Source organism: Lagenorhynchus albirostris, chromosome 1 (genome assembly GCF_949774975.1).
Source record: "Lagenorhynchus albirostris chromosome 1, mLagAlb1.1, whole genome shotgun sequence".
In the NCBI taxonomy this organism is placed as follows: Eukaryota; Metazoa; Chordata; class Mammalia; order Artiodactyla; family Delphinidae; genus Lagenorhynchus; species Lagenorhynchus albirostris.
In genome coordinates, this window is record NC_083095.1 from 129,639,090 (window position 1) to 129,660,508 (window position 21,419).

The 21,419-nt window shown below is 37.0% G+C and overlaps 1 protein-coding gene across 1 annotated transcript in view; it reads right to left on the reverse strand.

Moving 5' to 3' along the window:
* Positions 1-21,419, reverse strand: part of MYO9A (myosin IXA) — a 266,091-nt gene that overhangs the window by 137,552 nt on the left and 107,120 nt on the right. The window contains exons 14-15 of the mRNA XM_060153325.1: positions 20,059-20,254; positions 4,838-4,957 (exon numbers count right to left, since the gene is read on the reverse strand). Coding sequence (XP_060009308.1) covers positions 4,838-4,957; positions 20,059-20,254 — 316 coding nt within the window. The remainder of the gene's footprint in view (positions 1-4,837; positions 4,958-20,058; positions 20,255-21,419) is intronic.

Consider the following 21,419-nt stretch of genomic DNA (forward strand, 5'->3'; position numbering starts at 1 on the left):
GAAAACAAAACAAAAACTAAAATACCAGCTTTTGGTTTCCACTGATTTTCTCTACTGTTGGTCAGCTTCCTATTCAGTAATTTTAGCTCTATAGGCCCTTCTTGTTGTAGCTTCATAAAGTAAAAGCTCAGATCATTGTTTTTTTACCTCATTTCTTTTCTCATATAAAGGTTTAAAGCTACCGGTTTTCTTCTAAGCACTTCTTTAGCTGCATTCCACAACCTGTAATATGCTGTGTTTCCATTATCATTCAAACCAAAATATTTTCAAGTTGCCCATATAAATTTTTCTTTAACTTATAAGTTACTTATACATGTTATTTTCCAAATATGTGAGGATTTCTCAGATGTCTTTCTGTTACTGATTTCTATTTTAATTCCATTTTGGTCAGACAACATCCTTTAAATTTTCAAACATTTGTGTGACCATACTGATGCCTGAGGTCATGGACATTAAGGCAGGCACATCAGGACGGTGACAAGCCCTTCTCTGACAATTGCTTGTCCTTCATCTTGTTCAGGAACATCACAATCTCCCTTGTTCCAAGAAGGTCAAAAGTATGGGTTTAAATTCAAGTGACATTCTACTATTCCACCCTCTCTCTCTCTCTTCCCCCAGCTTCTTATTCCTTCCCTTTTCCAGGGCTCCTGACCTTTGTGGAAGTGGGGCTTCAACTCATGCTCCCAAGAACCCTAATTTCTCCCCACTCTTTTAATTTCCTCCCTGCAAATCTCAGAGAATAATCACTATAGAGAGAAGGTGGCAGCACCAAAAATGACATGGAGGAGGAAAAGCCACAATACCTTTATGTCTTAATCTCGAAGGTCACACATTGTCAGTTCTGCCACATTACACTTTAGAAGCAAATCACTAAGTACAGCACATGCCTTTTGAAGGGAGGAGTATCAAAAAATTTGTGGACACATTTTAAACCACCAGAACAATGTCATAATTTTTACCCTAAATAATCATATATCTTTTAAAAGAACTAAGAGAGGGAAAGAAAATATGTATAGTCATTTATTTTTATACATATGTATTACCTCTGGTTTCTTTATTCCTTCCAATAACTCATGGATCAGCAAACTAGAGTCCATGGGCCAAATCAAACCCACTGCCTATTTTTGCATGGCCTGAGAGCCAAGAATGGTTTTACATTTTTTTAATGGTTGAGGAAAAAAATCAATGGAAGAATATTTTTGTAACATGTGAAAATTATATGGAATTTAAATTTCAGTGTCTATAAAAAAATTTATTGGAATGTATCCATGCTCATTTATTTATATATTGTCTATATAGCTCCTTTCACAGCAGAACTGAGTTGTTTCAACAGACCATATGACCGACAAAGCCTAAAATATTTACCATCTGATCCTTTGCAGAAAAAGTTTATCAGCCTCTACTATACATCCAAATTACCATCTGGTGTCATTTGCTTTTAACCTAAAGAATTTCCATTATCATTTTTCATAAAACACATTACGGTGACAAATTCCCTCAGATTATCTGTTTATCTGAAAATATCTTTATTCCAGCTTCATTTTTGAAAGATACTTTTCCTAACTGATGATTGGACATTGTGGATAATACATTGTAACAACAATGAATTGTTATGTTTTCCTGCAGCCTTGATTTTTCTTCTAACAGACAATTAACTTGTCTGGACCCAAACTATAAATTAAGCAACTGCCTGAACACTGCTTTTGTTTGGGGGTCTTGAATTGTTTTGTTGGATTTTAATTATGATTTTTGGATATCTTTCAGCCTCCATTGCTTTTAATGAGAAGACAAGTGTTAACCATATCATTATAGGCAAACCTCATTTTATTGTACTTCACTTTATTGTGCTTTGCAGATATTGCATTTTTTACAAATTGAAGATTTTTGGCAACCCTGTGTTGAGCACGTCTATCAGCACCATTTTTCCAACAGCATTTGCTCACACAGTGTCTCTGTGTCACATTTAGATAATGCCTGCAGTATTTCAAAGTTTTCATTATTATAATATTTGTTATGGTGATCTGTGATCAGTGATCTTTGATGTAACTACTACTCACTGAAGGCTCGGACTATGGTTAGCATTTTTTAGCAATAAAGTTTTGTTTTTCTGGGGTTTTTTTTGCAGTATGCGGGCCTCTCACTGTTGCGGTCTCTCCCGTTGCGGAGCACGGGCTCTGGACGCGCAGGCTCAGAGGCCATGGCTCACGGGCCTAGCCACTCCGCTGCATGTGGGATCTTCCCGGACCAGGGCACGAACCCGTGTTCCCTGCATCGGCAGGTGGACTCTCAACCACTGCGCCACCAGGGAAGCCCAGCAATAAATTATTTTTTAATTAAGGTATGTACATTGTTTTTTTCGACATAATGCTACTGCATACTTAACAGACTACAGTATAGTGTAAACATAACTTTTATATGCACCAGGAAACCAAAAAAATTCATGTGACTCCCTTTATTGTGATATTTGCTTTATTGCAGTGATCTGGAACTGACTCTGAAATTGCTCTGAGGTATGCCTGTATTCCCCTGTATTTAATGTACCATATTTTCTCTGGGCTGCTTTCAAGATTTCCTTTCTATCTTTGGCATTTAGCAATTTGCCTATAATGTGTCTAGTTGTGGTTTTCTTTTGTATTGATTCTAGTTGAAGGTCACAGATTGTCTTGAATCTCCAAGCTAGTTTTTCTCAAACATGAGAAGTTTTCAAGCCACTTTTTCTTCCAATATTTTTCTGCTTCTTTCTCTCTCACCTCTACCTATGGGATTCCAACTAAAGGCAGTAAGAATTCAGCTATCCCCCAGGAGGAGCTATGCAGAGATACAAAAAGCCCTCAGTTAAAAAAAATCAGTAAACTTGCAAATCTCACCTACTGCAGTTGTGTCTTTCCAAGGTTATCTCCTATTTGGTTTGCATTGCTCTTTGACAGAGCTCCTATGGTCTCCCCTGAATACTCACAACAGTCAGCCAGGCATGGATGGCAGAATTCGTACTCTAACTTTGAGTTTTAGCCTTTGGTGGCTCTCTCCATTCCAGGATTTTCCTCCTAAATTTCAAGCTTCTTTGCTACTCCTCAACTTTATCCTCTGACACTTCAAGCCAGTATGGTTGTGGTTTTCTGTCTCTGAAAACCTGTCTGTCTCATCAATTCACCACTACTATTACCTAAGGCTAGTAGTCCCCCGGTTTTTTAAAAACAATCTCCAAAACTTGAATTTATCATTTTATATAATATAAAATTTTAATTATTGGTAGTACTATAATGGAAAATAAACTACCTAAAGTAATGGAAAAGCCCAGCTTCCACAAATGTAGAAATAAATGTGCATGTGTACAATGTACAATATCCTCATGCAGCTGCTGCTGAAATTGGTGCCTTCCTATTCTACACCCATATATACCTAACTGGAATACAATTAGGCCTGGGGTTGTCAGGCTGAGAGTCATGAAAATCAACGAAGCAAATAAACTACTTGCAATTATTTAAAAGTTAAAAAGAATTAATTTAAGTTCCCTCCAAAAGATTTGTAGACTGTTTTCAATCATGTCCCATGGATTAAAAGATTAAGAAAAGGAAGATGGATATTTGGAATAAGTACTTGTATACCTTTCAGAAACAACAGCAATAATTAAGAGCAACATTTGAAGATGTCTTTTTTAAATGAAATACTTACCTTCGTTCTTCTAAAATGAGAAAATATTTTAACAACATTTTTCAAAATGCATTACACATTTTCTTATACCAAGACAGCATAAGTAAGAACTGAAGAAAGAACCCACAACATTTGCTCTTAGGAATTCTACTTATATTCTCCTTTCACTGATAATTAAATACTAATGTTCCATGGAATTTCAATCACAGAACTGTGAAGTTAGCAAAGTAAATCTGTGATTTGTAAAAAGCTCAGAACAAACTACATAAGTAATTTAGTCCATTATATGCAAATTGCTGAGTTAGGCTTTGAATATTCTGAAGGATCCTTTATTCTCACTATAGCAATAGCAGTAGCCAAACAACTGTTATCCCACAACAAGCAAAAGAACCATTTTCATGCAGAATGAGTACAACAAATAGAAAAGGAGAAAATGGAGACCAAGGGCATCTTTTTACACCAATTTTATAAAAAACAAACAACAACAAAAAAAACAAAAACAAGAGAACACCCTCTATGATTCTGTCATTCTTCCTTAGACAAAACATTAAGTGGTGACTTTGCTCTAAATCAGACATGATAAAATCTGATAGGAGAACTATAGTCAAACTAAGTGAATTTGCCAATGAAAACAATATTGCTGATGTTAAAATTCAAGTGTATAAATTAGCATAAAAATCAGCAGGAATTCTCAAGAGACAGGAAACTGTTGGCAGTGTTAGATATGTTAATTATCTTGATTGTGATGACTTCATATATATGTCAAAACTTACCAAACTGTATGCTTTGGCATGCAGTTTACACTACCTCAATTAGATTTCAATAAAGTTTAAAAAAAAAACCAACAGGAAAAAATCATTATTCATTTTTACTCATCACTTGGATATTTTAAAGTCAAAAGCAGAAACCAATTCAAAGTCTGTAACCAAGTATAATTAACAACTCAAGGATCACAAATAGTCATCCAAGTTAAAAGTCATCCAAGTTAAAACAACAGGTATATCAACTTTTTCAAAAAAAAGAATGAAAGTCTCAATGGAAGTATCCTGAGACTCACTGGTCAAAGGATTATAAAGTCACATTGCCTAAGCTATTTACATCCCACCCAGGTGTAGAATGCTCCTGGTTTCCATTTCCAAATGGATGTGATGACACGGAGTTTATTTATCAGGATTTGCAGCCTTACTGTACTTCTCTTCCTTGCACCTCTGCAGAATCTCTAAGCTCCTCTGGTGGACTGGGTGTTGGAGAAAGCTAATACTATCCATACTTTTCAAAACTGCACATGGCGCTGTATCATCATGTCCTTAGGAAGCAAAAGAAAAACAAAAAATGGAGAAAAGAAAAAGACATTATATAAGCCCAAACCAATAGAGAATCAAGGACAATGCTGCCAACTATCTTAAGAGTAAATAAAAATGTATCAAATAATTGGTGTTAAATGTGAATAATTTTTCCAATTAATTTGAGGAAATTACACAAAAACAATAGGAAAAAATAAAGGTCCTGTTCAGGTATTCAAAAGTATCCTTTTTCGGTACTCAAAGTGTTGTGAGTTAACATCATACTAAAAATTTTTAATATAAAATACCAGGGAAATTTCAAAAACAATTGTATGGTGTCTTTTTTTTAATGGACTCATTTTTATCAGGTCTGAAATATAATTAGCATAGAGGTGGCAACAATGCAAGAAACATTGTTTCTGATGGAACCCCAAAGAGAAATATACCCAAAACAATTTACCAAAAGTTAAACGTTCACAAATCTCGCAATTAACCACACTTGTAGGAATTCCAAGTGTGTCAATGTTGAAAGAGAAGCATTTTAGAGCAGGAAAACACAGCAGCACTTCTGTACTTATAAATCTGAAAACAAAGCTGGAAAATCTGTCAGAATCAACTATTGGGAGGAAAGGAACGAGAGCACATTCAAGTAAGGACCAAAGCCCCAGATTAGTGCTACTGAAACAGTGAGACACTCGAGCAGTAAAGAGGGAACGAAGATTGTACCATAAATATTAGGAATAAATGGATTTAAAAGAGAATTCAGGTTTTCCAGGTTTGGGAGGAGTCAAGTATCATTTACACAAGAACATCTCTAGAGTTAGGACATGAAGTTCAAATGTATGTAGGTTTGCCTTTAAAAAATAAAAGTGAGGGCTTCCCTGGTGGCGCAGTGGTTGAGAGTCCGCCTGCCGATGCAGGGGACACGGGTTCGTGCCCCGGTCCGGGAAGATCCCACATACTGCAGAGCGGCTGGGCCCGTGAGCCATGGCTGCTGAGCCTGCGCGTCCGGAGCCTGTGCTCCGCAACGGGAGAGGCCACAACAGTGAGAGGCCCGCGTACCACAAAAAAAAATAACAACAACAACAAAAAAAGTGAATAGTTTAACAATAGATGGAGGCAAATTAAGCAACACATAATTATGAACTAAAGTTCCATTAGTACATATTTACTGTATAATTAGGAATAAGATACTATCTATGAATAGTTCTCAAGGCAGAATCATTTTAGAAGTTAAACAGAAGCACAGTAATTCAAGGAGGTTTGCATGGTTTAACCAAGCTATAATTCCTTAAACTGAATATCTACATCCAGAGAATAGGCATCCACGTTTTAGTTAAAGATACAGAATCTCATGATACCGTAACATCAGATTATAGATAGACAGATAGATATAGAAACAGATATCTGATATAAATATAGATATAGATAGATATATCAGGCTTTTGTAAAATTAAAAAAAACATTTTGTATCCTATAATTAAGAAGTAAGCTAATAAAACACTATCTCATTTATCCAGTACAGAGAGTCCGTAACTGTACATGTTCAATGTTTCAAGAAGAGACAAGTATTACCAAGTTACCATCATTTCTTAGTCAAAAGATACCTCAATAAAAATATTCTATTCTCAATAATCCCCTCCTTCATAGGACTCTTGGGTGGGGGAAGGAATGCATAGGCTCAGATGAGGCTGCACTTGGTTAGTAACAGGGTGGGGGGCTAGGGGTTAGGGTAAACCATCAGTTGAGGGGGACCATTTGAGGAAAAAACCACCTGGTGAGTTCTACTCATACTCCATCCAAATTGTAATTTTTGAAAGTTATCAACAGACTTTCAGGCCCTTCAATAGCTAATGATATACTGTTAGTCAGAAATAATTTAAGAAGATTATGGTATTAAAGTGTTTTATATAAGAGTTCAGAATATTGAATATAGTAAATTATTATGTAATCTTAAATTAAAACTCGCTCAACTTGACTACAGCCTCTGTACTCAATTTTCTATTTTATCTAAATAAATTGTGGCAATGCCATTTGGATATGGGTAATTTTATATCTGTGACTGTTTTGTGTCCCACCGACTGTTTTGTGTCTCATCATCGTACCTACAACTTAGGGTTTGTTTGTTTTTTTTTAACTTCTGTTCTTTCATTCTGCTTTCTATGCCTTCTTTTAACTCTTTAACAATTTTAAACACTGCTTTATGGACTATAATACTATTTCCAAACCTTAAAGTGATACTCCTCTCTGTTGTGTGGACTAACTCCCTGTCAAGGTGGTTTGGTTTCCTAGGATGGTTTTGTAAGTACATTTTCAGTGGAGTCTCAAACTCTTCAAAGAGGTTTATTTAGTGTTTGCTCATGCTAAGTTCCTACCCCAGTTTTGATAATTTCTTAGTTTGAGATTATGCACCAAACAAACAGTATAAATTCTCTCGCATGGTGAAGAAGATATGGGGCACTAATTTTTTTAGGCAACTGTTTTTTCAAAATTTATCTAAGGCCTAACACATACTGATATGATTCTTGTTCTTCTAGGCAAGGCCAACAGACAGAGTTTTACAATTATCTTTTCAGTGACAGAAGAGTTCAAGCTCTTTGAAGGTCCTACACCATATAAAACAGGGGTTCAATCCCAGCTCCACTGTATCATTCAAACCTGAAGCCATGTCTCTGATCCTGTAATAGTTTCTATAATGCCAGCTCCCAGGCCTTAGGGCCATTTTTTTAAAGGTATATTTCACATACAGTAAACTCCACTAATCTCAAGTATACAGTTTGATGAGCTTAAACAAATAGTTATATCATATAATCCTCAATCAAGATACAGGACATTTCCATCACCTCAGCAAGTTATTTCATTCCCTTCCGGTAAATACCACCCTTACCCCTCCCAAAGTCAATCAAGTAATGATCCCAGGAGTGGGACTGCTGGATCACATGGTAATTCTATTTTTAGTTTTCTGAGGAACTTCCATACTGTTTTCCATAGTGGCTGTAACAACTTACATCCCCACCAACAGTGTAGGAGGGTTCCCTTTTCTCCACACTCTCTCCTGCACTGTTATTCGTAGACGTTTTAATGATGACCATTCTGACCAGTGTGAGGTGGTACCTCATTGTAGTTTTGATTTGCATTTCTGTAATAATTAGTGATGTTGAGCATCTTTTCATGTGCCTACTGGCTATCTGTATGTCTTCTTTGGAGAAATGTCTATTAAGGTCTTCTGCCCATTTTTTTTTTTTTTTTTTTTTTTGCGGTACGCGGGCCTCTCACTGTTGTGGCCTCTCCCGTTGCAGAACACAGGCTCCGGATGCGCAGGCTCAGCAGCCATGGCTCACGGGCCCAGCCACTCCGTGGCATGTGGGATCTTCCCGGACCGGGGCACGACCCGTGTCCCCTACATCGGCAGGCGGACTCTCAACCACTGCGCCAGCAGGGAAGCCCTTTTGCCCATATTTCAAGTGGGTTGTTGTTCTGTTGTTGTTGAGCTGTATGAGCTGTTTGTATACTTTGGATATTAAGCCTTTGTCTGTTGCATCATTTGCAAATATTTTCTCCCATTTCATTGGTCGTCTTTTTGTTTTTTTATGGTTTCCTTTGCTGTGCAAAAGCTTGTAAGTTTGATTAGGTCTCATTTGTTTGTTTTTGTTTTTATTTCTATTGCCTTGGGAGACTGACCTAAAAAAACATTGGTATGATTTATGTCAGAGAATGTTTTGCCTTTGCTCTCTTCTAGGAGTTTTATACTGTCATGTCTTATGTTTAAGTCTTTAAGACATTTTGAGTTTATTTTTGTGCATGGTGTGAGGGTGTGTTCTAACTTCACTGATTTACATGCAGCTGTCCAACTCTCCCAGCACTACTTGCTGAAGAGACCATTTTATATTCTTTTTAGGGTTTCTTTTATACTCTTGCCTCCTTTGTTGAAGATTAATTGACCATAGGTGTATGGGTTTATTTCTGGGCTCTCTATTCTGTACCATTGATCCGTATGCCTGTTTTTGTACCAATACCACATTGTTTTGATTACTGTAACTTTGTGGTATTGTCTGAAGTCTGGGAGAGTTATGCCTCTTGCTTTTTTTTTTTTAAATTAATTTATCTATTTATATTTAGTTTTGTCTGCATTGTGTCTTCATTGCTGTGCATGGGCTTTCTCTAGTTGCAGTGAATGGGGGCCACCCTTTGCTGAAGTGCGTGGGCCTCTCATTGCGGTGCCTTGTCTTTGTTGCAGAGCACAGGCTAGAGGTGCGCAGGCCCCAGTCGTTGTGGCACGTGGGCTCAGCAGCTGTGGCTCACAGGCTGTAGAGTGCAGGATCAGTAGTTGTGGCACACGGGCTTAGTTGCTCTGCGGCATATGGGATCTTCCCAGACCAGGACTTGAACCTGTGTCCCCTGCACTGGCAGATGGATTCTTAATCACTATGCCACCAGTGAAGTCCTCCTGCTTTTTTTTTTCCCTCAGGATTGCTCTAGCAATTCTGGGTCTTTCATGGTTCCATATAATCATGTTAATGTAATTTTTGGAATTTGTTCTAGTTCTGTGAAAAATGTCATGCGTAATTTGACAGGATCTCACTGTATCTGTAGATTGCTTTGGGTAGTATTGCCATTTTAACTGTATTAATTCTTCCAATCCAAGAGCATGGGATATCTTTCCATTTCTTTGAATCCTCTTTTACTTCCGTTATTAATGTTTTATAGTTCTCAGTGTGTAAGTCTTTCACCTCCTTGGTCAGGTTTATTCCTAGATACTTTTCTTTTGGTGTAATTTTAAAAGGTTTTTTGGGTTTTTTAAAATAAATGTATTTATTTATTTATTTATTTAGTTTTGGTTGCATTGGGTCTTCGTTGCTGCACACAGGCTTTCTCCAGTTGTGGAGAGTGGAGCTACTCTTTGTTGTGGTGTGCAGGCTTCTCATTGCAGTGGCTTCTCTTGTTGTGGAGCATGGGCTCTAGGTGTGTGGGCTTCAGTAGTTGTGGCACAAGGGCTCAGTAGTTGTGGCTCGCGGGCACTAGAGCACAGGCTCAGTAGTTGTGGCACACGGCCTTAGCTGCTCCGCGGCATGTGGGATCTCCCCAGACCAGGGCTTAAACCCATGTCCCCTGCAATGGCAGGCGGATTCTTAACCACTGCACCACCAGGGAAGTCCCAGTTTTTTTGTTTTTTTTTTTACATTCCCTTTCTGATATTTCATGGTTAGTGTAAAGAAATACAACTGATGGGGCTTCCCTGGTGGTGCAGTGGTTGAGAATCTGCCTGCCAATGCAGGGGACACGGGTTTGAGCCCTGGTCTGGGAAGATCCCACATGCCATGGAGCAACTGGGCCCATGAGCCACAACTGCTGAGCCTGCGCGTCTGGAGCCTGTGCTCCGCAACAAGAGAGGCCATGACAGTGAGAGGCCACACACCACAATGAAGAGTGGCCCCCGCTCGCCGCAACTAGAGAAAGCCCTCGCACAGAAACGAAGACCCAACACAGCCGTAAATAAATAAATAAATAAATTTATTTTTTTAAAAAAAAGAAATACAACTGATTTCTGAATGTTACTCTTGTATCCTGCTACTTTGCTGAATTCATTCATTAGATCTAGTAGTTTTTGTGTGGAGTCCTTAGGGAGAAACTCTGTACTTTTAAACTATCACGCCCCTTGTTATCTCCCTGTCTGCCCTGAGCAAACACTAATCTACATTCTTTCTCAACAGATTTGCCTATTCTAGAAAATTCATATAAATGAAATCATACAGTATGTGGCCTTTTGTGTCTTATGCTTTCACTTCACAAAATGCTTTCAAGGTTCACCCATGTTATAGCATGTACTAGTACCTCATTCATTTACGTGACAGAATAGTATTCCATTGTATGGATATACCACATTTTGTTTATCCAGTCATCTGTTGATAAACATTTGAGTCGTTTCTACCTTTTGGCTATTATGAATATGTTGCTAAGAACATCAAGTACAAGTTTTTGTTTGAACACCTGCTTTCAATTCTTTTAAGTATCTACCTAAGAGTGGAACTGCTGGGTAAAATGTAACTCAGGCTGTTTTACAAAGTGGCTGCACCATTTTAAATTTTCACCAGCAGCATGTGAGGCTTCCAATTTCTCCACATCCTTATTACCAACATTTGTTATTACCTGTCTATTTTATTGTAGCCATCCTAGTAGATGTGAAGTTGTACCTTACTGTGGTTTCAATTTGCAATTCCCTAATGACAAATTATATTGACCATCTTTTCATGCTTTTTATTGACCATTTGCATATCTTCTTTGGAGAAATGTCTTTTAACATCCTTTGCCCATTTTTTAATTGGGTTATTAGTTTTTTACTACTGAACTGCAAGAATTGTAAATATTCTAGATACCAGTTCCTTATTAGATACGTGATTTATAAATATCTTCTATCATTCTATGAGTTGTCATTTCACTTTTTTTTTAATATTTATTTACTTGGTTGCACCGGGTCTTAGTTGCAGCAGGCAGCCTCCTTAGTTGCAGCTTGTGGGCTCCTTAGTTGAGGCTCGCCAGCTCCTTAGTTGCAGCACGTGGGCTCCTCAGTTGCGGCTCACAGGCTCCTTAGTTGCGGCTCTCCAGCTCTTTAGTTGTGGCATGCATGTGGGATCTAGTTTCCTGAACAGGGATCAAATCCTGGCCCCCTGCATTGGGAGCGTGGAGTCTTATCCACTGTGCCACCAGGGAAGTCCCTTCACTCTCTTAATAGTATCCTTTGAGGGCTTCCCTGGTGGCGCAGTGGTTGGGAATCCGCCTGCCGGTGCAGGGGACACGGGTTCGAGCCCTGGTCTGGGAAGATCCCACATGCTGTGGAGCAACTAGGCCCGTGCACCACAACTACTGAGCCTGCACTCTAGAGCCCGCGAGTCACAACTACTGAGCCCTTGCACCGCAACTACTGAAGCCCGTGAGCCCTAGAGCCCGTGCTCTGCAACAAAAGAAGCCACCGTATTGAGAGGCCCGCTCACTGCAACAAAGAGTAGCCCCTGCTCGCCGCAACTAGAGAAAGCCCGTGCACAGCAACGAAGACCCAGCGCAGCCAAAAATAAATAAATTAATTAATTAAAAATAATAGTATCCTTTGAGGCACAAAAGTTTTTGATTTTGATGAAGTCTAATTTATCCATTTTTTCTTTGGTCGCTTGTGCTTTATACCTAATCCTGTCATACCTAAGAATTCACTGCCTAATCCAAACTGGGAAATGTGAATCTTCCAATTTTTGTCCTTCTTGCATTTCTGGATTCCTTTACATATCAATTTTAGGATTAGCTTGTCAATATCTGCATAAAGGTAGCTGTGGTTTTGACAGGACTATGCTGAATCTGTAGATCCAGTACTGCCATCTTAACTATGCCTTCCAATGCATAAACATAGAATATCTTTCCATTTACTGCAGTATTCTTTAAGCTTTTTCAACAATATTTTGTAGTTTCAGTGAACAAGTCTTGCAATTCTTTTGTTAAATTTATCAGTAAGAATTTTATACTTGTTGGTGCTCTTGTAACTGAAGCACGAACTTAATTTTGTTTTCACGTCGTTTACTGTTAATGTCTAGAAATACAACCAATTTTGCATGTTGACGTTGTGTCTTGCAACTTGAGCTCATTTTTTTATCTCTAGTAGACTTTTTTGTAGATTCCTTAAGAAATGTTACATAAAATATGTCATCTACAAACAAAATGGTTTCTTCCTTTCCAATTTGGATGTCTTTTATTTCTTTCTCTTGCCTGATTACTCTTACCAGGATTTCCAGGACAACGTTAAACAGAAGAGGTGAAAACAGATATCCTGTCTTGTTTCTGATCTTAAGGGAAAAGTATTCAGTCATTCACCATCAAGAATGATACAACCTTTGGGTTTTTCACAGGTCCCCTTATCAGACTGAGGAAGTCCCCTTCTATTGCTAATTTGTTCAGCATTTTTATGATGAAAAATATGAAAAGGTATTCACGTCTGTCAAGTGCCTCTTCTGTGTCTATTGAGGTGATGATCTGATCTTTGCTCTTTAGTCTATCAATGTGGTGTATTACATTGATTTGAGTTTTCTAAGGTGAACCAATCTTGCATTCCTGGGTATATTCCACTAGATAATGGTGTAAAATACTTTTTACATATTGCTGGACTCACTCTGCAAGGATTTTGTTGAGGATTTTTGTTGAGGGATATTGGTTTGTGGTTTTCATTTTTGTGATGTCTTATCTGGTATGCTGGTAATACTGGCCTCACAGATTGAGAATGAAAGTATTCCCTTATTGTCTATGTTTTTGGAAGAGTTTATAAAGGATTGGTGTTAATTCTTCATTAAGTATTTGATAAAATTTATCAGTGAATTCACTGTTCCTTGGTTTGTGGGAAGATTTTTTTTCATAACTAATTCAATCTCTTTTCTTGTAGCAGGTCTTTTCAGACTTTCTATTTCTTCTGGAGTCAGTATAGGCTGTTAGCATATTTCTAGGAATTTTTCCATTTCCACTAGGTTCTAATTTGTTGACATACAACTGTTAATAGTACGATAATCCTTTTTATTTCCATCAGTTCAGCAGCAACACCCCCCTTTCTTTCCCCAAATTAGTAATCTGAGTCTCCTCTCTCCTCTTCTTGGTCTGTCCACCTCAAGGTTTGTCAATTTCGTTTACCTTTTTAAAGAAGTACCTTTCAGTTTTATTTATTTTCTTTATTGTTTTCTTCTCTATTTTATTTATTTCAGACCTACTTTTTATTATGTCCTTCCTACTGCTTGCTTTGGGTTTAGTTTTCCCTTTTTCCCTAAAATCTTAAGGTGGGGCATTAAGTTATTGATTTGAGATATTCTTTCTTTTTTAATAGAGATAAATTTCTCTAAAGGAGAAATAAATTTCCCTCTAAGCACTGTTTTAGCTGTATCCCATAAGATATGGGTGTATATTTTCTTCTATTCATTTCAAATTATTTTCTAATTTCCCTTGTGATTTCTTCTTTGTCCCATTGGTTATTAAGAAGTGTGTTATTTAGTTTCCACATATACCGTAAGACATATTATTTTTGTTCCTCTTTTCTTTCATTACTCTCTTCTTTTGTGTTGAATAGATGTTTTCTAGTATACTATTTTAATATTTTGGTCATTTCTTTTACTATATTATTTTTTAGTTATTTTCTTAACAGGTGCCAAGGGAATTAAAATTAGCATCTTAACTTACAACAATCTAATCTAGATTAAAAGCTACTTAATTTCAATAGTATATAAAAACTTTCCTCCTTTATAGCTTCATTCCCTTCCTCCTTCTTTATGCTGTTATTGTCATGCAAATTACATCTTTAAAATGGCATGCCCTCCAAGAGAGATTTATAATTATTGCTTTTTCACAGTTGTCTTTTAAATCAGATTGGAGGAAAAAAAAGTTACAAAATATAAAAAATACATTTTTACTATCTTTTATATTTAACTCTATAGCTGTCTTTAATGGTGCTCTTTATTATTTCATGTGCTTTCGAGCTACTGTCTAGTGTCCTTTCATTTCAGCCAGAAGAACTCCCTTTAATATTTCTTGTGGGGCAGCTAATAACAGTCACTCAGGATCTGTTTATCTGGGAACGTCATAATTTCATCTTGAAGGATAGTTTTAGTGAATACAGAATTCTTGATTGACAGTGTTTTTTTCTTTCAGCACTTTGAGTGTGCCAAGTTGCTGTCCTCTAGCCTCAATGCTTTCTAATGATGAAACAACTTTTAATCTTACTGAGGATACTTGGTGCATGATGAATCATTTTTCTCTTGCTGCTTTCAATATTCTCTCTTTACCTCTAGAAAGTTTAATCACGATATATCTAAGTTTGAATCTCTTTGAATTCACCCACCTTGCAGTTTGCTGAGCTTGCTAGATGTGTATATTAATTTTCTCATCAAATTTGAGGAGGTGTTGGCCATTATTTCTTGAAATATTCTTTCTTTCCCTTTCCCTCCTTTCCTTCTGGACTCTCAGAAGTTTATATACCTCATGGTGTCCCATAAGTCTAGAAGCTCTGTTTATTTTTCTTCATTCTTTATTATTCCTGTTCCTTAGCCAGATCATCTCAACTGATCTGTCTTCATGTTCACCCGATTCTGGCTTCTGCTTATTCAAACCTGCTGCTGAACTCTTCTACTGAATTTCTCATTTCAGTTATTGTACATTTTTTTCCACTTCAAAATTGGTGTGTGTGTGTGTGTGTGTATGTATAAAATTGATATTCTCCATTTGGTGAGACGTTGTTCTCATACTTTCCTTTTGTTCTTCAGATATAGTTACCTTTAAGTCTTTAAATATATTTAAAATAGTTTAAAGACTTTGTCTAGTAATATCAATGTCTGGATTTTTTCAGGGGTAGTTATATAACATGGCAACTCTGAAAATTCTCTTCCCAGGATTTGCTGTTGTTGCTGTTTCTTACAGTTGCTTCTATTTGTTTAGGACTTTCCTGAACTAATTCTGTAAAGTTTGTCACAGGTGACCATGGAAATCTCTGCTCAGTAAGCTTAAATGTCAGCTACTGATTGAAGGCAGATATCTTTACATGCCTGAAACCACTAATTCTCCCAGTTTTTGTCAAGGGTCACTGAGTGTGTATGTTGGTGCATACCTTCAACACTCAGCTAGGAAGTTTACAACTTAGCCTTGCCCTGCTTGCACAGAATCTGAAGGTTATCCTGAGGTAAGAAATCAGGATATCCTCAGGTCTTTACTGAGCATATGCATAGCCCTGGGCACGTATACAGTCCTATGCATGTGCATAGCTATCTAGATTCCCATGAATATATGGGAACTTTTCATAGCCGTTATGGAAACCTCATTCTCCAGCTTTTCCTTTCAAATGTTTTGGTTAGTCTTTGCCCCAGCTGTTATCTACTGCATCAGACAGTTGCAATGTTCAACTGCTTCTGATTGTTTTGGACAAAAGCCCTAGGTAAAAGGTTATTCATACTGGGCAAGCTCCAAGTCAGGTTAAAAGATAGCCTTGTAAGTGGGGTCTTCCAGGGAACTACCAAATAAGTTGAATATTCTCTGCGAATGGGGCTTTGAAGGAGTGCCAGCCCCCCTCTATTCCCTCCAGGGGTTGTCACACTGCTGATTTTCATTGTGCTTCCAGGCGATTGATTTTCAAGGCTACCATAGAGCTTGGGAGGGAGGGAGGTGAGTAGTGCGAGTTAAAACACTACAAAGTGCACTGGCATTATCAATATTCAGCCTTTTTTCTTGTATATATACTTCCCAGATTACTGAAGGCCTTTGATGAATTCACGGAGCTCCAGCAAAGTTATTCTGACAATTTTTGCAAGTGTTCTTTTTGCTTTTATGGAAGAGAGAATTTTCAGAGGTCCTTACTCTACTGTTTCATTGACATTTAATCTAAAACCCTTACTCTTAATCACCACACCATAGTGCCTGATACAGAATTGATTTATAAATAATAGTCAGGGTTTTGTTTGTTAACAAAAATGCTCTTAATTGTCTTAAGTACTGGGTAGAATTATGGACAGAGTACTGCATAGAGATCCTAGACCCTGTTTAGGTGATATCTAAATTAGTTTTAGTACCGGGTCATTTCTGGAAATAGATGGTCACTGGAATCCTTCTCCCACTTGCAAAAACAAATGGGAGCACATTAGAGTTACGGAGTCCTTTGTGTGGGATGGGGAAGAGGAAAAGTTTATGTGGGAACCATTAAAGCTCTCTATCTGCAGACACTATATGAATGGCTTCAGCTTTTCTCCCTGTAGATTAAGGAACCGAATGACACTTTGGACTCTTGTTCTTGCCTCTTTTTTTTTTTTTTTTTAATTAATTAATTTATTTATTTTTGACTGCATTGGGTCTTTGTTGCTTCGCGCAGGCTTTCTTTAGTTGTGGTGAGCAGGGGCTACTCTTCATTGTGGTGCGCAGGCTTCTCATTGCAGTTGCTTCTCTTGTTGCAGAGCACGGGCTCTAGGCACATGGGGTTCAGTAGTTGCGGCTCGCAGGCTCAGTAGTTGTGGTGCATGGGCTTAGCTGCTCTGCAGTATGTGGGATCTTCCCGGACCAGGGATCGAACCCGTGTCCCCTGCATTGGCAGGTGGATTCTTAACCACTGCACCACCAGGGAAGCCCCTCGTTCTTGCCTCTTATGCCAATGCCACAGCTGAATTCGCTGTCTCTGCCTAGTCTTTTTAGATGGATTAAAATTCCTCTTTGGCTATACTTTTATGTAACTCCAAAAGAACAAAATAAGCATCACTGCACTCAGATCTGCACACTGTATAATTCATGGTCAAGTTATGATCTCCCCCGTACTTTCTAGTCCAGGCTCTTTCTTATTCAGGAGGAGTAAAACAGAGGCAAGGTGGATGCTACCACTGGAATACGTGTACTCCAATACCTCACTGCTGACCAGAAAAATCATTACCATTTTTAATTCCACCTCCCAGCAGGGCCAACATGTACCTTCACTCAGACTGCCTATTTATATGACTCTACTAAGAACATTTTATGATTTCCTGATAACCTGCCCCAGCTATAACATACCACAGCTATAACAAATTTATTCTTAAAAGGAATAAGTTGAATTAATTTTTATTTAAAGGCCTTAAAATGGCACTGTGCCGTCTAATTTGAAAGTCTATAAAAAAGAAAAAATAACAGTCAAAAGTAGATTTAAATTTGATATTCTCATTTGTGCTCAGTTGGCTTGATGAAGAAAAAGATCTTTTTGGTTCACCATCAAGGTATTTGTTGACAATCAGCTAAGAGTCCAGTGAAATATCTTATTTCTTAAAGGAAGTGAAAATATATTGCACTTCTGCAGTCTACATCTTCTTTCTTCATTAGAAATATTATCTTTGACCTCTTCTTACTCTCATTCAAGATCTGAACTGGGTTACCTTCTGCCTTTCATATATTCTACTTCTGCTTAAATAATCTCCAATCCCTGTTTCATGTTGATATGTTTGCATACTACTTATGGTCATTATAAGAGTTCTGCATCTACTACTTAGTTCATTTTCACAGTTACTCTGTTAGTTTTTGTTTTGCAACACTACAATGTTCTAATTTTATAATATCCGTTATCACCAGAAAACAGCAGGTGGTAAGTGGTGCAGAGGGAGGAAAAATGCTAAATTTTGGCACTGACACTAATATGCTGTAATACAATTATTCTCTGTAACAAACCTGCTCAGTCACTGCCTCAAAATGCAAATGAACTATCGTTTTTCTTTTTCTTGATAAAAAGTGAAATTTTAAAAGTTTATGCAAGGGGGACTTCTAGCATGTTGGTAATATTCTCTTTCCTAACCTAGAAGATAGTTCCAGGGGTTTTTTCACTTTGTGATAATTCACTGAGCTATATGTTTTGTTCTGTGCACTTTTCTGTATGCATGTTATATCCTAGTATAAAAGAGTTTTCAAAAAGAGTTTATTATGTGGAAGCTCTATGCTGGCCAGAAAGCAAAACTAGATTAGAAAACAAGAAGAATCTAGAAATTATCAAAGATAATTTCAGTTGTTGATCATTAGTAGCACTGCATGTCTTTGTCCTAATTAATACTAATATACATAGAACCAGCTTTCACAAATAATATTTTAAATGCCAAAGTAACATTCAATGTGAATAACTTTTACAGAATGCAATGTATTCAACAGTAAATATAAGAAAAGTTTCTTATCTTAGTCAGTTACGTCTTAGCAGGATATGTATCAATTTTCAAAATTTTCATAATTGATAAAGACCACTGTAATAAATAAGAATGCATCTTAAAAGAAAAAACTTTTCCTTAAAGCTTTTTGCTGGTAACTGTAGTCAATAATATTGCAGTACTGTACATATGTTAAAGTTGCCAAGAGATTAAATTGTAAAAGTTCTCATCACAAGAAAAAGTTTTGTAATTTTGTATAGTAATGGATGGTACCATTTTGCAGTACACACAAATATTGAATCATTATGTTATATACCTGAAACTAATATAATGTTATATGTCCATTATACCTCAATTTAAATTTTTTTCAAGCTTTTGCAAAGATAGCCTCTTAGAAATAATTTTGGCAAAGGCAAAGCAGTTTTAAGATACTCCTTTTATTTAAAAAAAAAACTATAGTTCTCTCCACAAAGGCCAGTTTGCACACGTTATAATCTGAAGTACAGAAATGAAATTCAATTAGTTTTGCCTCTCATTTTAGAAATACAATCTCTCAAATATTTTATTCAGTTAAAATACATAAAACCTGAATTTAAAGTTTTACTGCTACTGCACATGCCCAAAAGCCCTATGAGTAAGTCTAGGAGTTCTGAAAGCACAAAATGTGTCCTCCTGCACTTCTGCTGAAGCTTCTTGGCAAAAAAAATTATTTTAAATAATTACATATGTATTAGAATATCCTCACTATGCAGCAATGGTCTATCTAAGGCTAGAGCTACAGCAAGCAACAGTGTCATTTCAAGTAGGTAGCAAGTGCTTTAGAGATGCTCCTCCCACAGAATGTAAAATCAGAATATTTTATGATTTAAGGAGGAGACACACAAACAAAGTATCCTGTTTTATCCATTCCTAACTTTTAAAGTAAAATCCAGCTAACTGACTTAAGTGTAAGAGGAAAAGAAAATTAACACCTCATAAACAGATACTTTACATGTATTATCTGATTTTACCCTCATAATATTGAAGGCAGTATTACACTCCAAGAAAAACAGCTAATAGTCACAAAATCAGTCAAGAGAAGAGATGACAACTGATTACTGAAGTTGGGTTACCCCACTATACTATACTACCTCCATCCTAATTTTTCTGCCTCCTGACTTATGCTTCCACATTATGTTTCATTTGTAGTAAAAACTATGACTTAAGAAGAAAACAGAGAAAAATATCAATATTAAATTCTATATAATTAAATAATAATTTCACTTTTTGTTTAAAAATCATACCAATGTCTGAATGTCTAAAAAATACCAGGTGCTTTACACTCATTATTCCTATCAGTATTTATTAATAAAAATGTACCAACATATATATATACACACACATACACTCACCAGAACTCATTAGATCTGAAACATGATGTTAGGGCAGGGTAAGAAAACAAACAGAAGCATGGTAGAATACTGATGTCTACAGCTTACCAGTTTTTCTCTGAATGTGTCTTTTCCCAGCTTCCCTGAAAGCAATAACAGCTCTGAAAAAAGCCCGGAGAACTGCCCAACGGAAAACAGCTACAGGATCAATTCCAATCATCCCAGAGATAAATGCATTCCTGCTACTTCTCAGAAGAGCGACAATGTCAGGGCGCATATGATCTGTATTTTTTTCCCGGAAATCCTACATGAAAAAAGTACCAGTGTAACTTTTGAAAAAATTATTAAACCAAGAAGATAATGGGTGACATATATGAACAGTGGTTGAATAAGGCTATAGAAGTGACTTCTGTTTTAGGCAGCTAAAGGGACCAGATAGATATCCTCTACAAAGTCCCATCTGACCCTAAAACTATTTAATTCAAAAATTAATTTAAATTAGAATGAGCATTCCACAATCTTATTGCAGCTTGTTAAACACTGGTCAGGGAAAGACTCTCTACAGGACTATCACATAAAATGACAAGAGAGTTGAATAACAAAAAGGATCCAGAAATGAGAAGACCAGGAACAGCATTTCAAAGGGAACACCTACTACCTATAGGTGGCAAGGAGTTGAACAAGTTCGGAGAAAACCAGTAAGACCAGGGGCTGGAGCATTCTTGGCAAGGGTGAGAGTGGTAGAAGAATAAGCAAATAAATAGGCTATGTAGGCTATGTAAGCCTGAACTAGGAGTTTGGGTTTTATTCAAGTGTAAAGAAAAGCCACTGGAAGGATAATGACATGAGCTAACTGGCGTTTTATAAACATCACTGGTTGCTGCAGAGGGAATGAACTGTACAAAGATGGAAAAGGTAGGCCAGCTATTGAAGTATTCCAGAAGAACTGAAAGTGACTTGGACTACATTGATGGTACTAGTTAGTGGAAAAGGAAAATGGTTATCATATATGGGATATGTTTTAGAGGTAAGGACAAAGGACTTGGTGGATTAGGGCATGGTGAGTGAATGAGGAAATTAGGTTAACACCTATATTTTGGGTTTGAGCAACAAAGTGGATAGAGGTACCATATACTGATATGGAGATGACTAGAGAAAAGAGAAGGTATAGGGATAGAAAATGAGGATTATGAGGTAAGTTTTGTCCAAGTGAAGCTTGAGATGCTGAGAATAACGATAATAGCAAGTAACATTTATTGAGAGGTTTCTAAGTGTATGGCACACTTCTAAGCATTTTACATGTGTTGTCTCATTGATAAGTTCATTTCATCACCTTAACAACTCCTTGAGGTAGATGATATTATTATTCCTATTTTATAGATGAGGAAAGTGAGTCATAGAAAGGTTAACTATCTTGGCTCCTATCACACAGTAACTGGAAGAACAGAGGTTCAAACTCAGCCACTTAT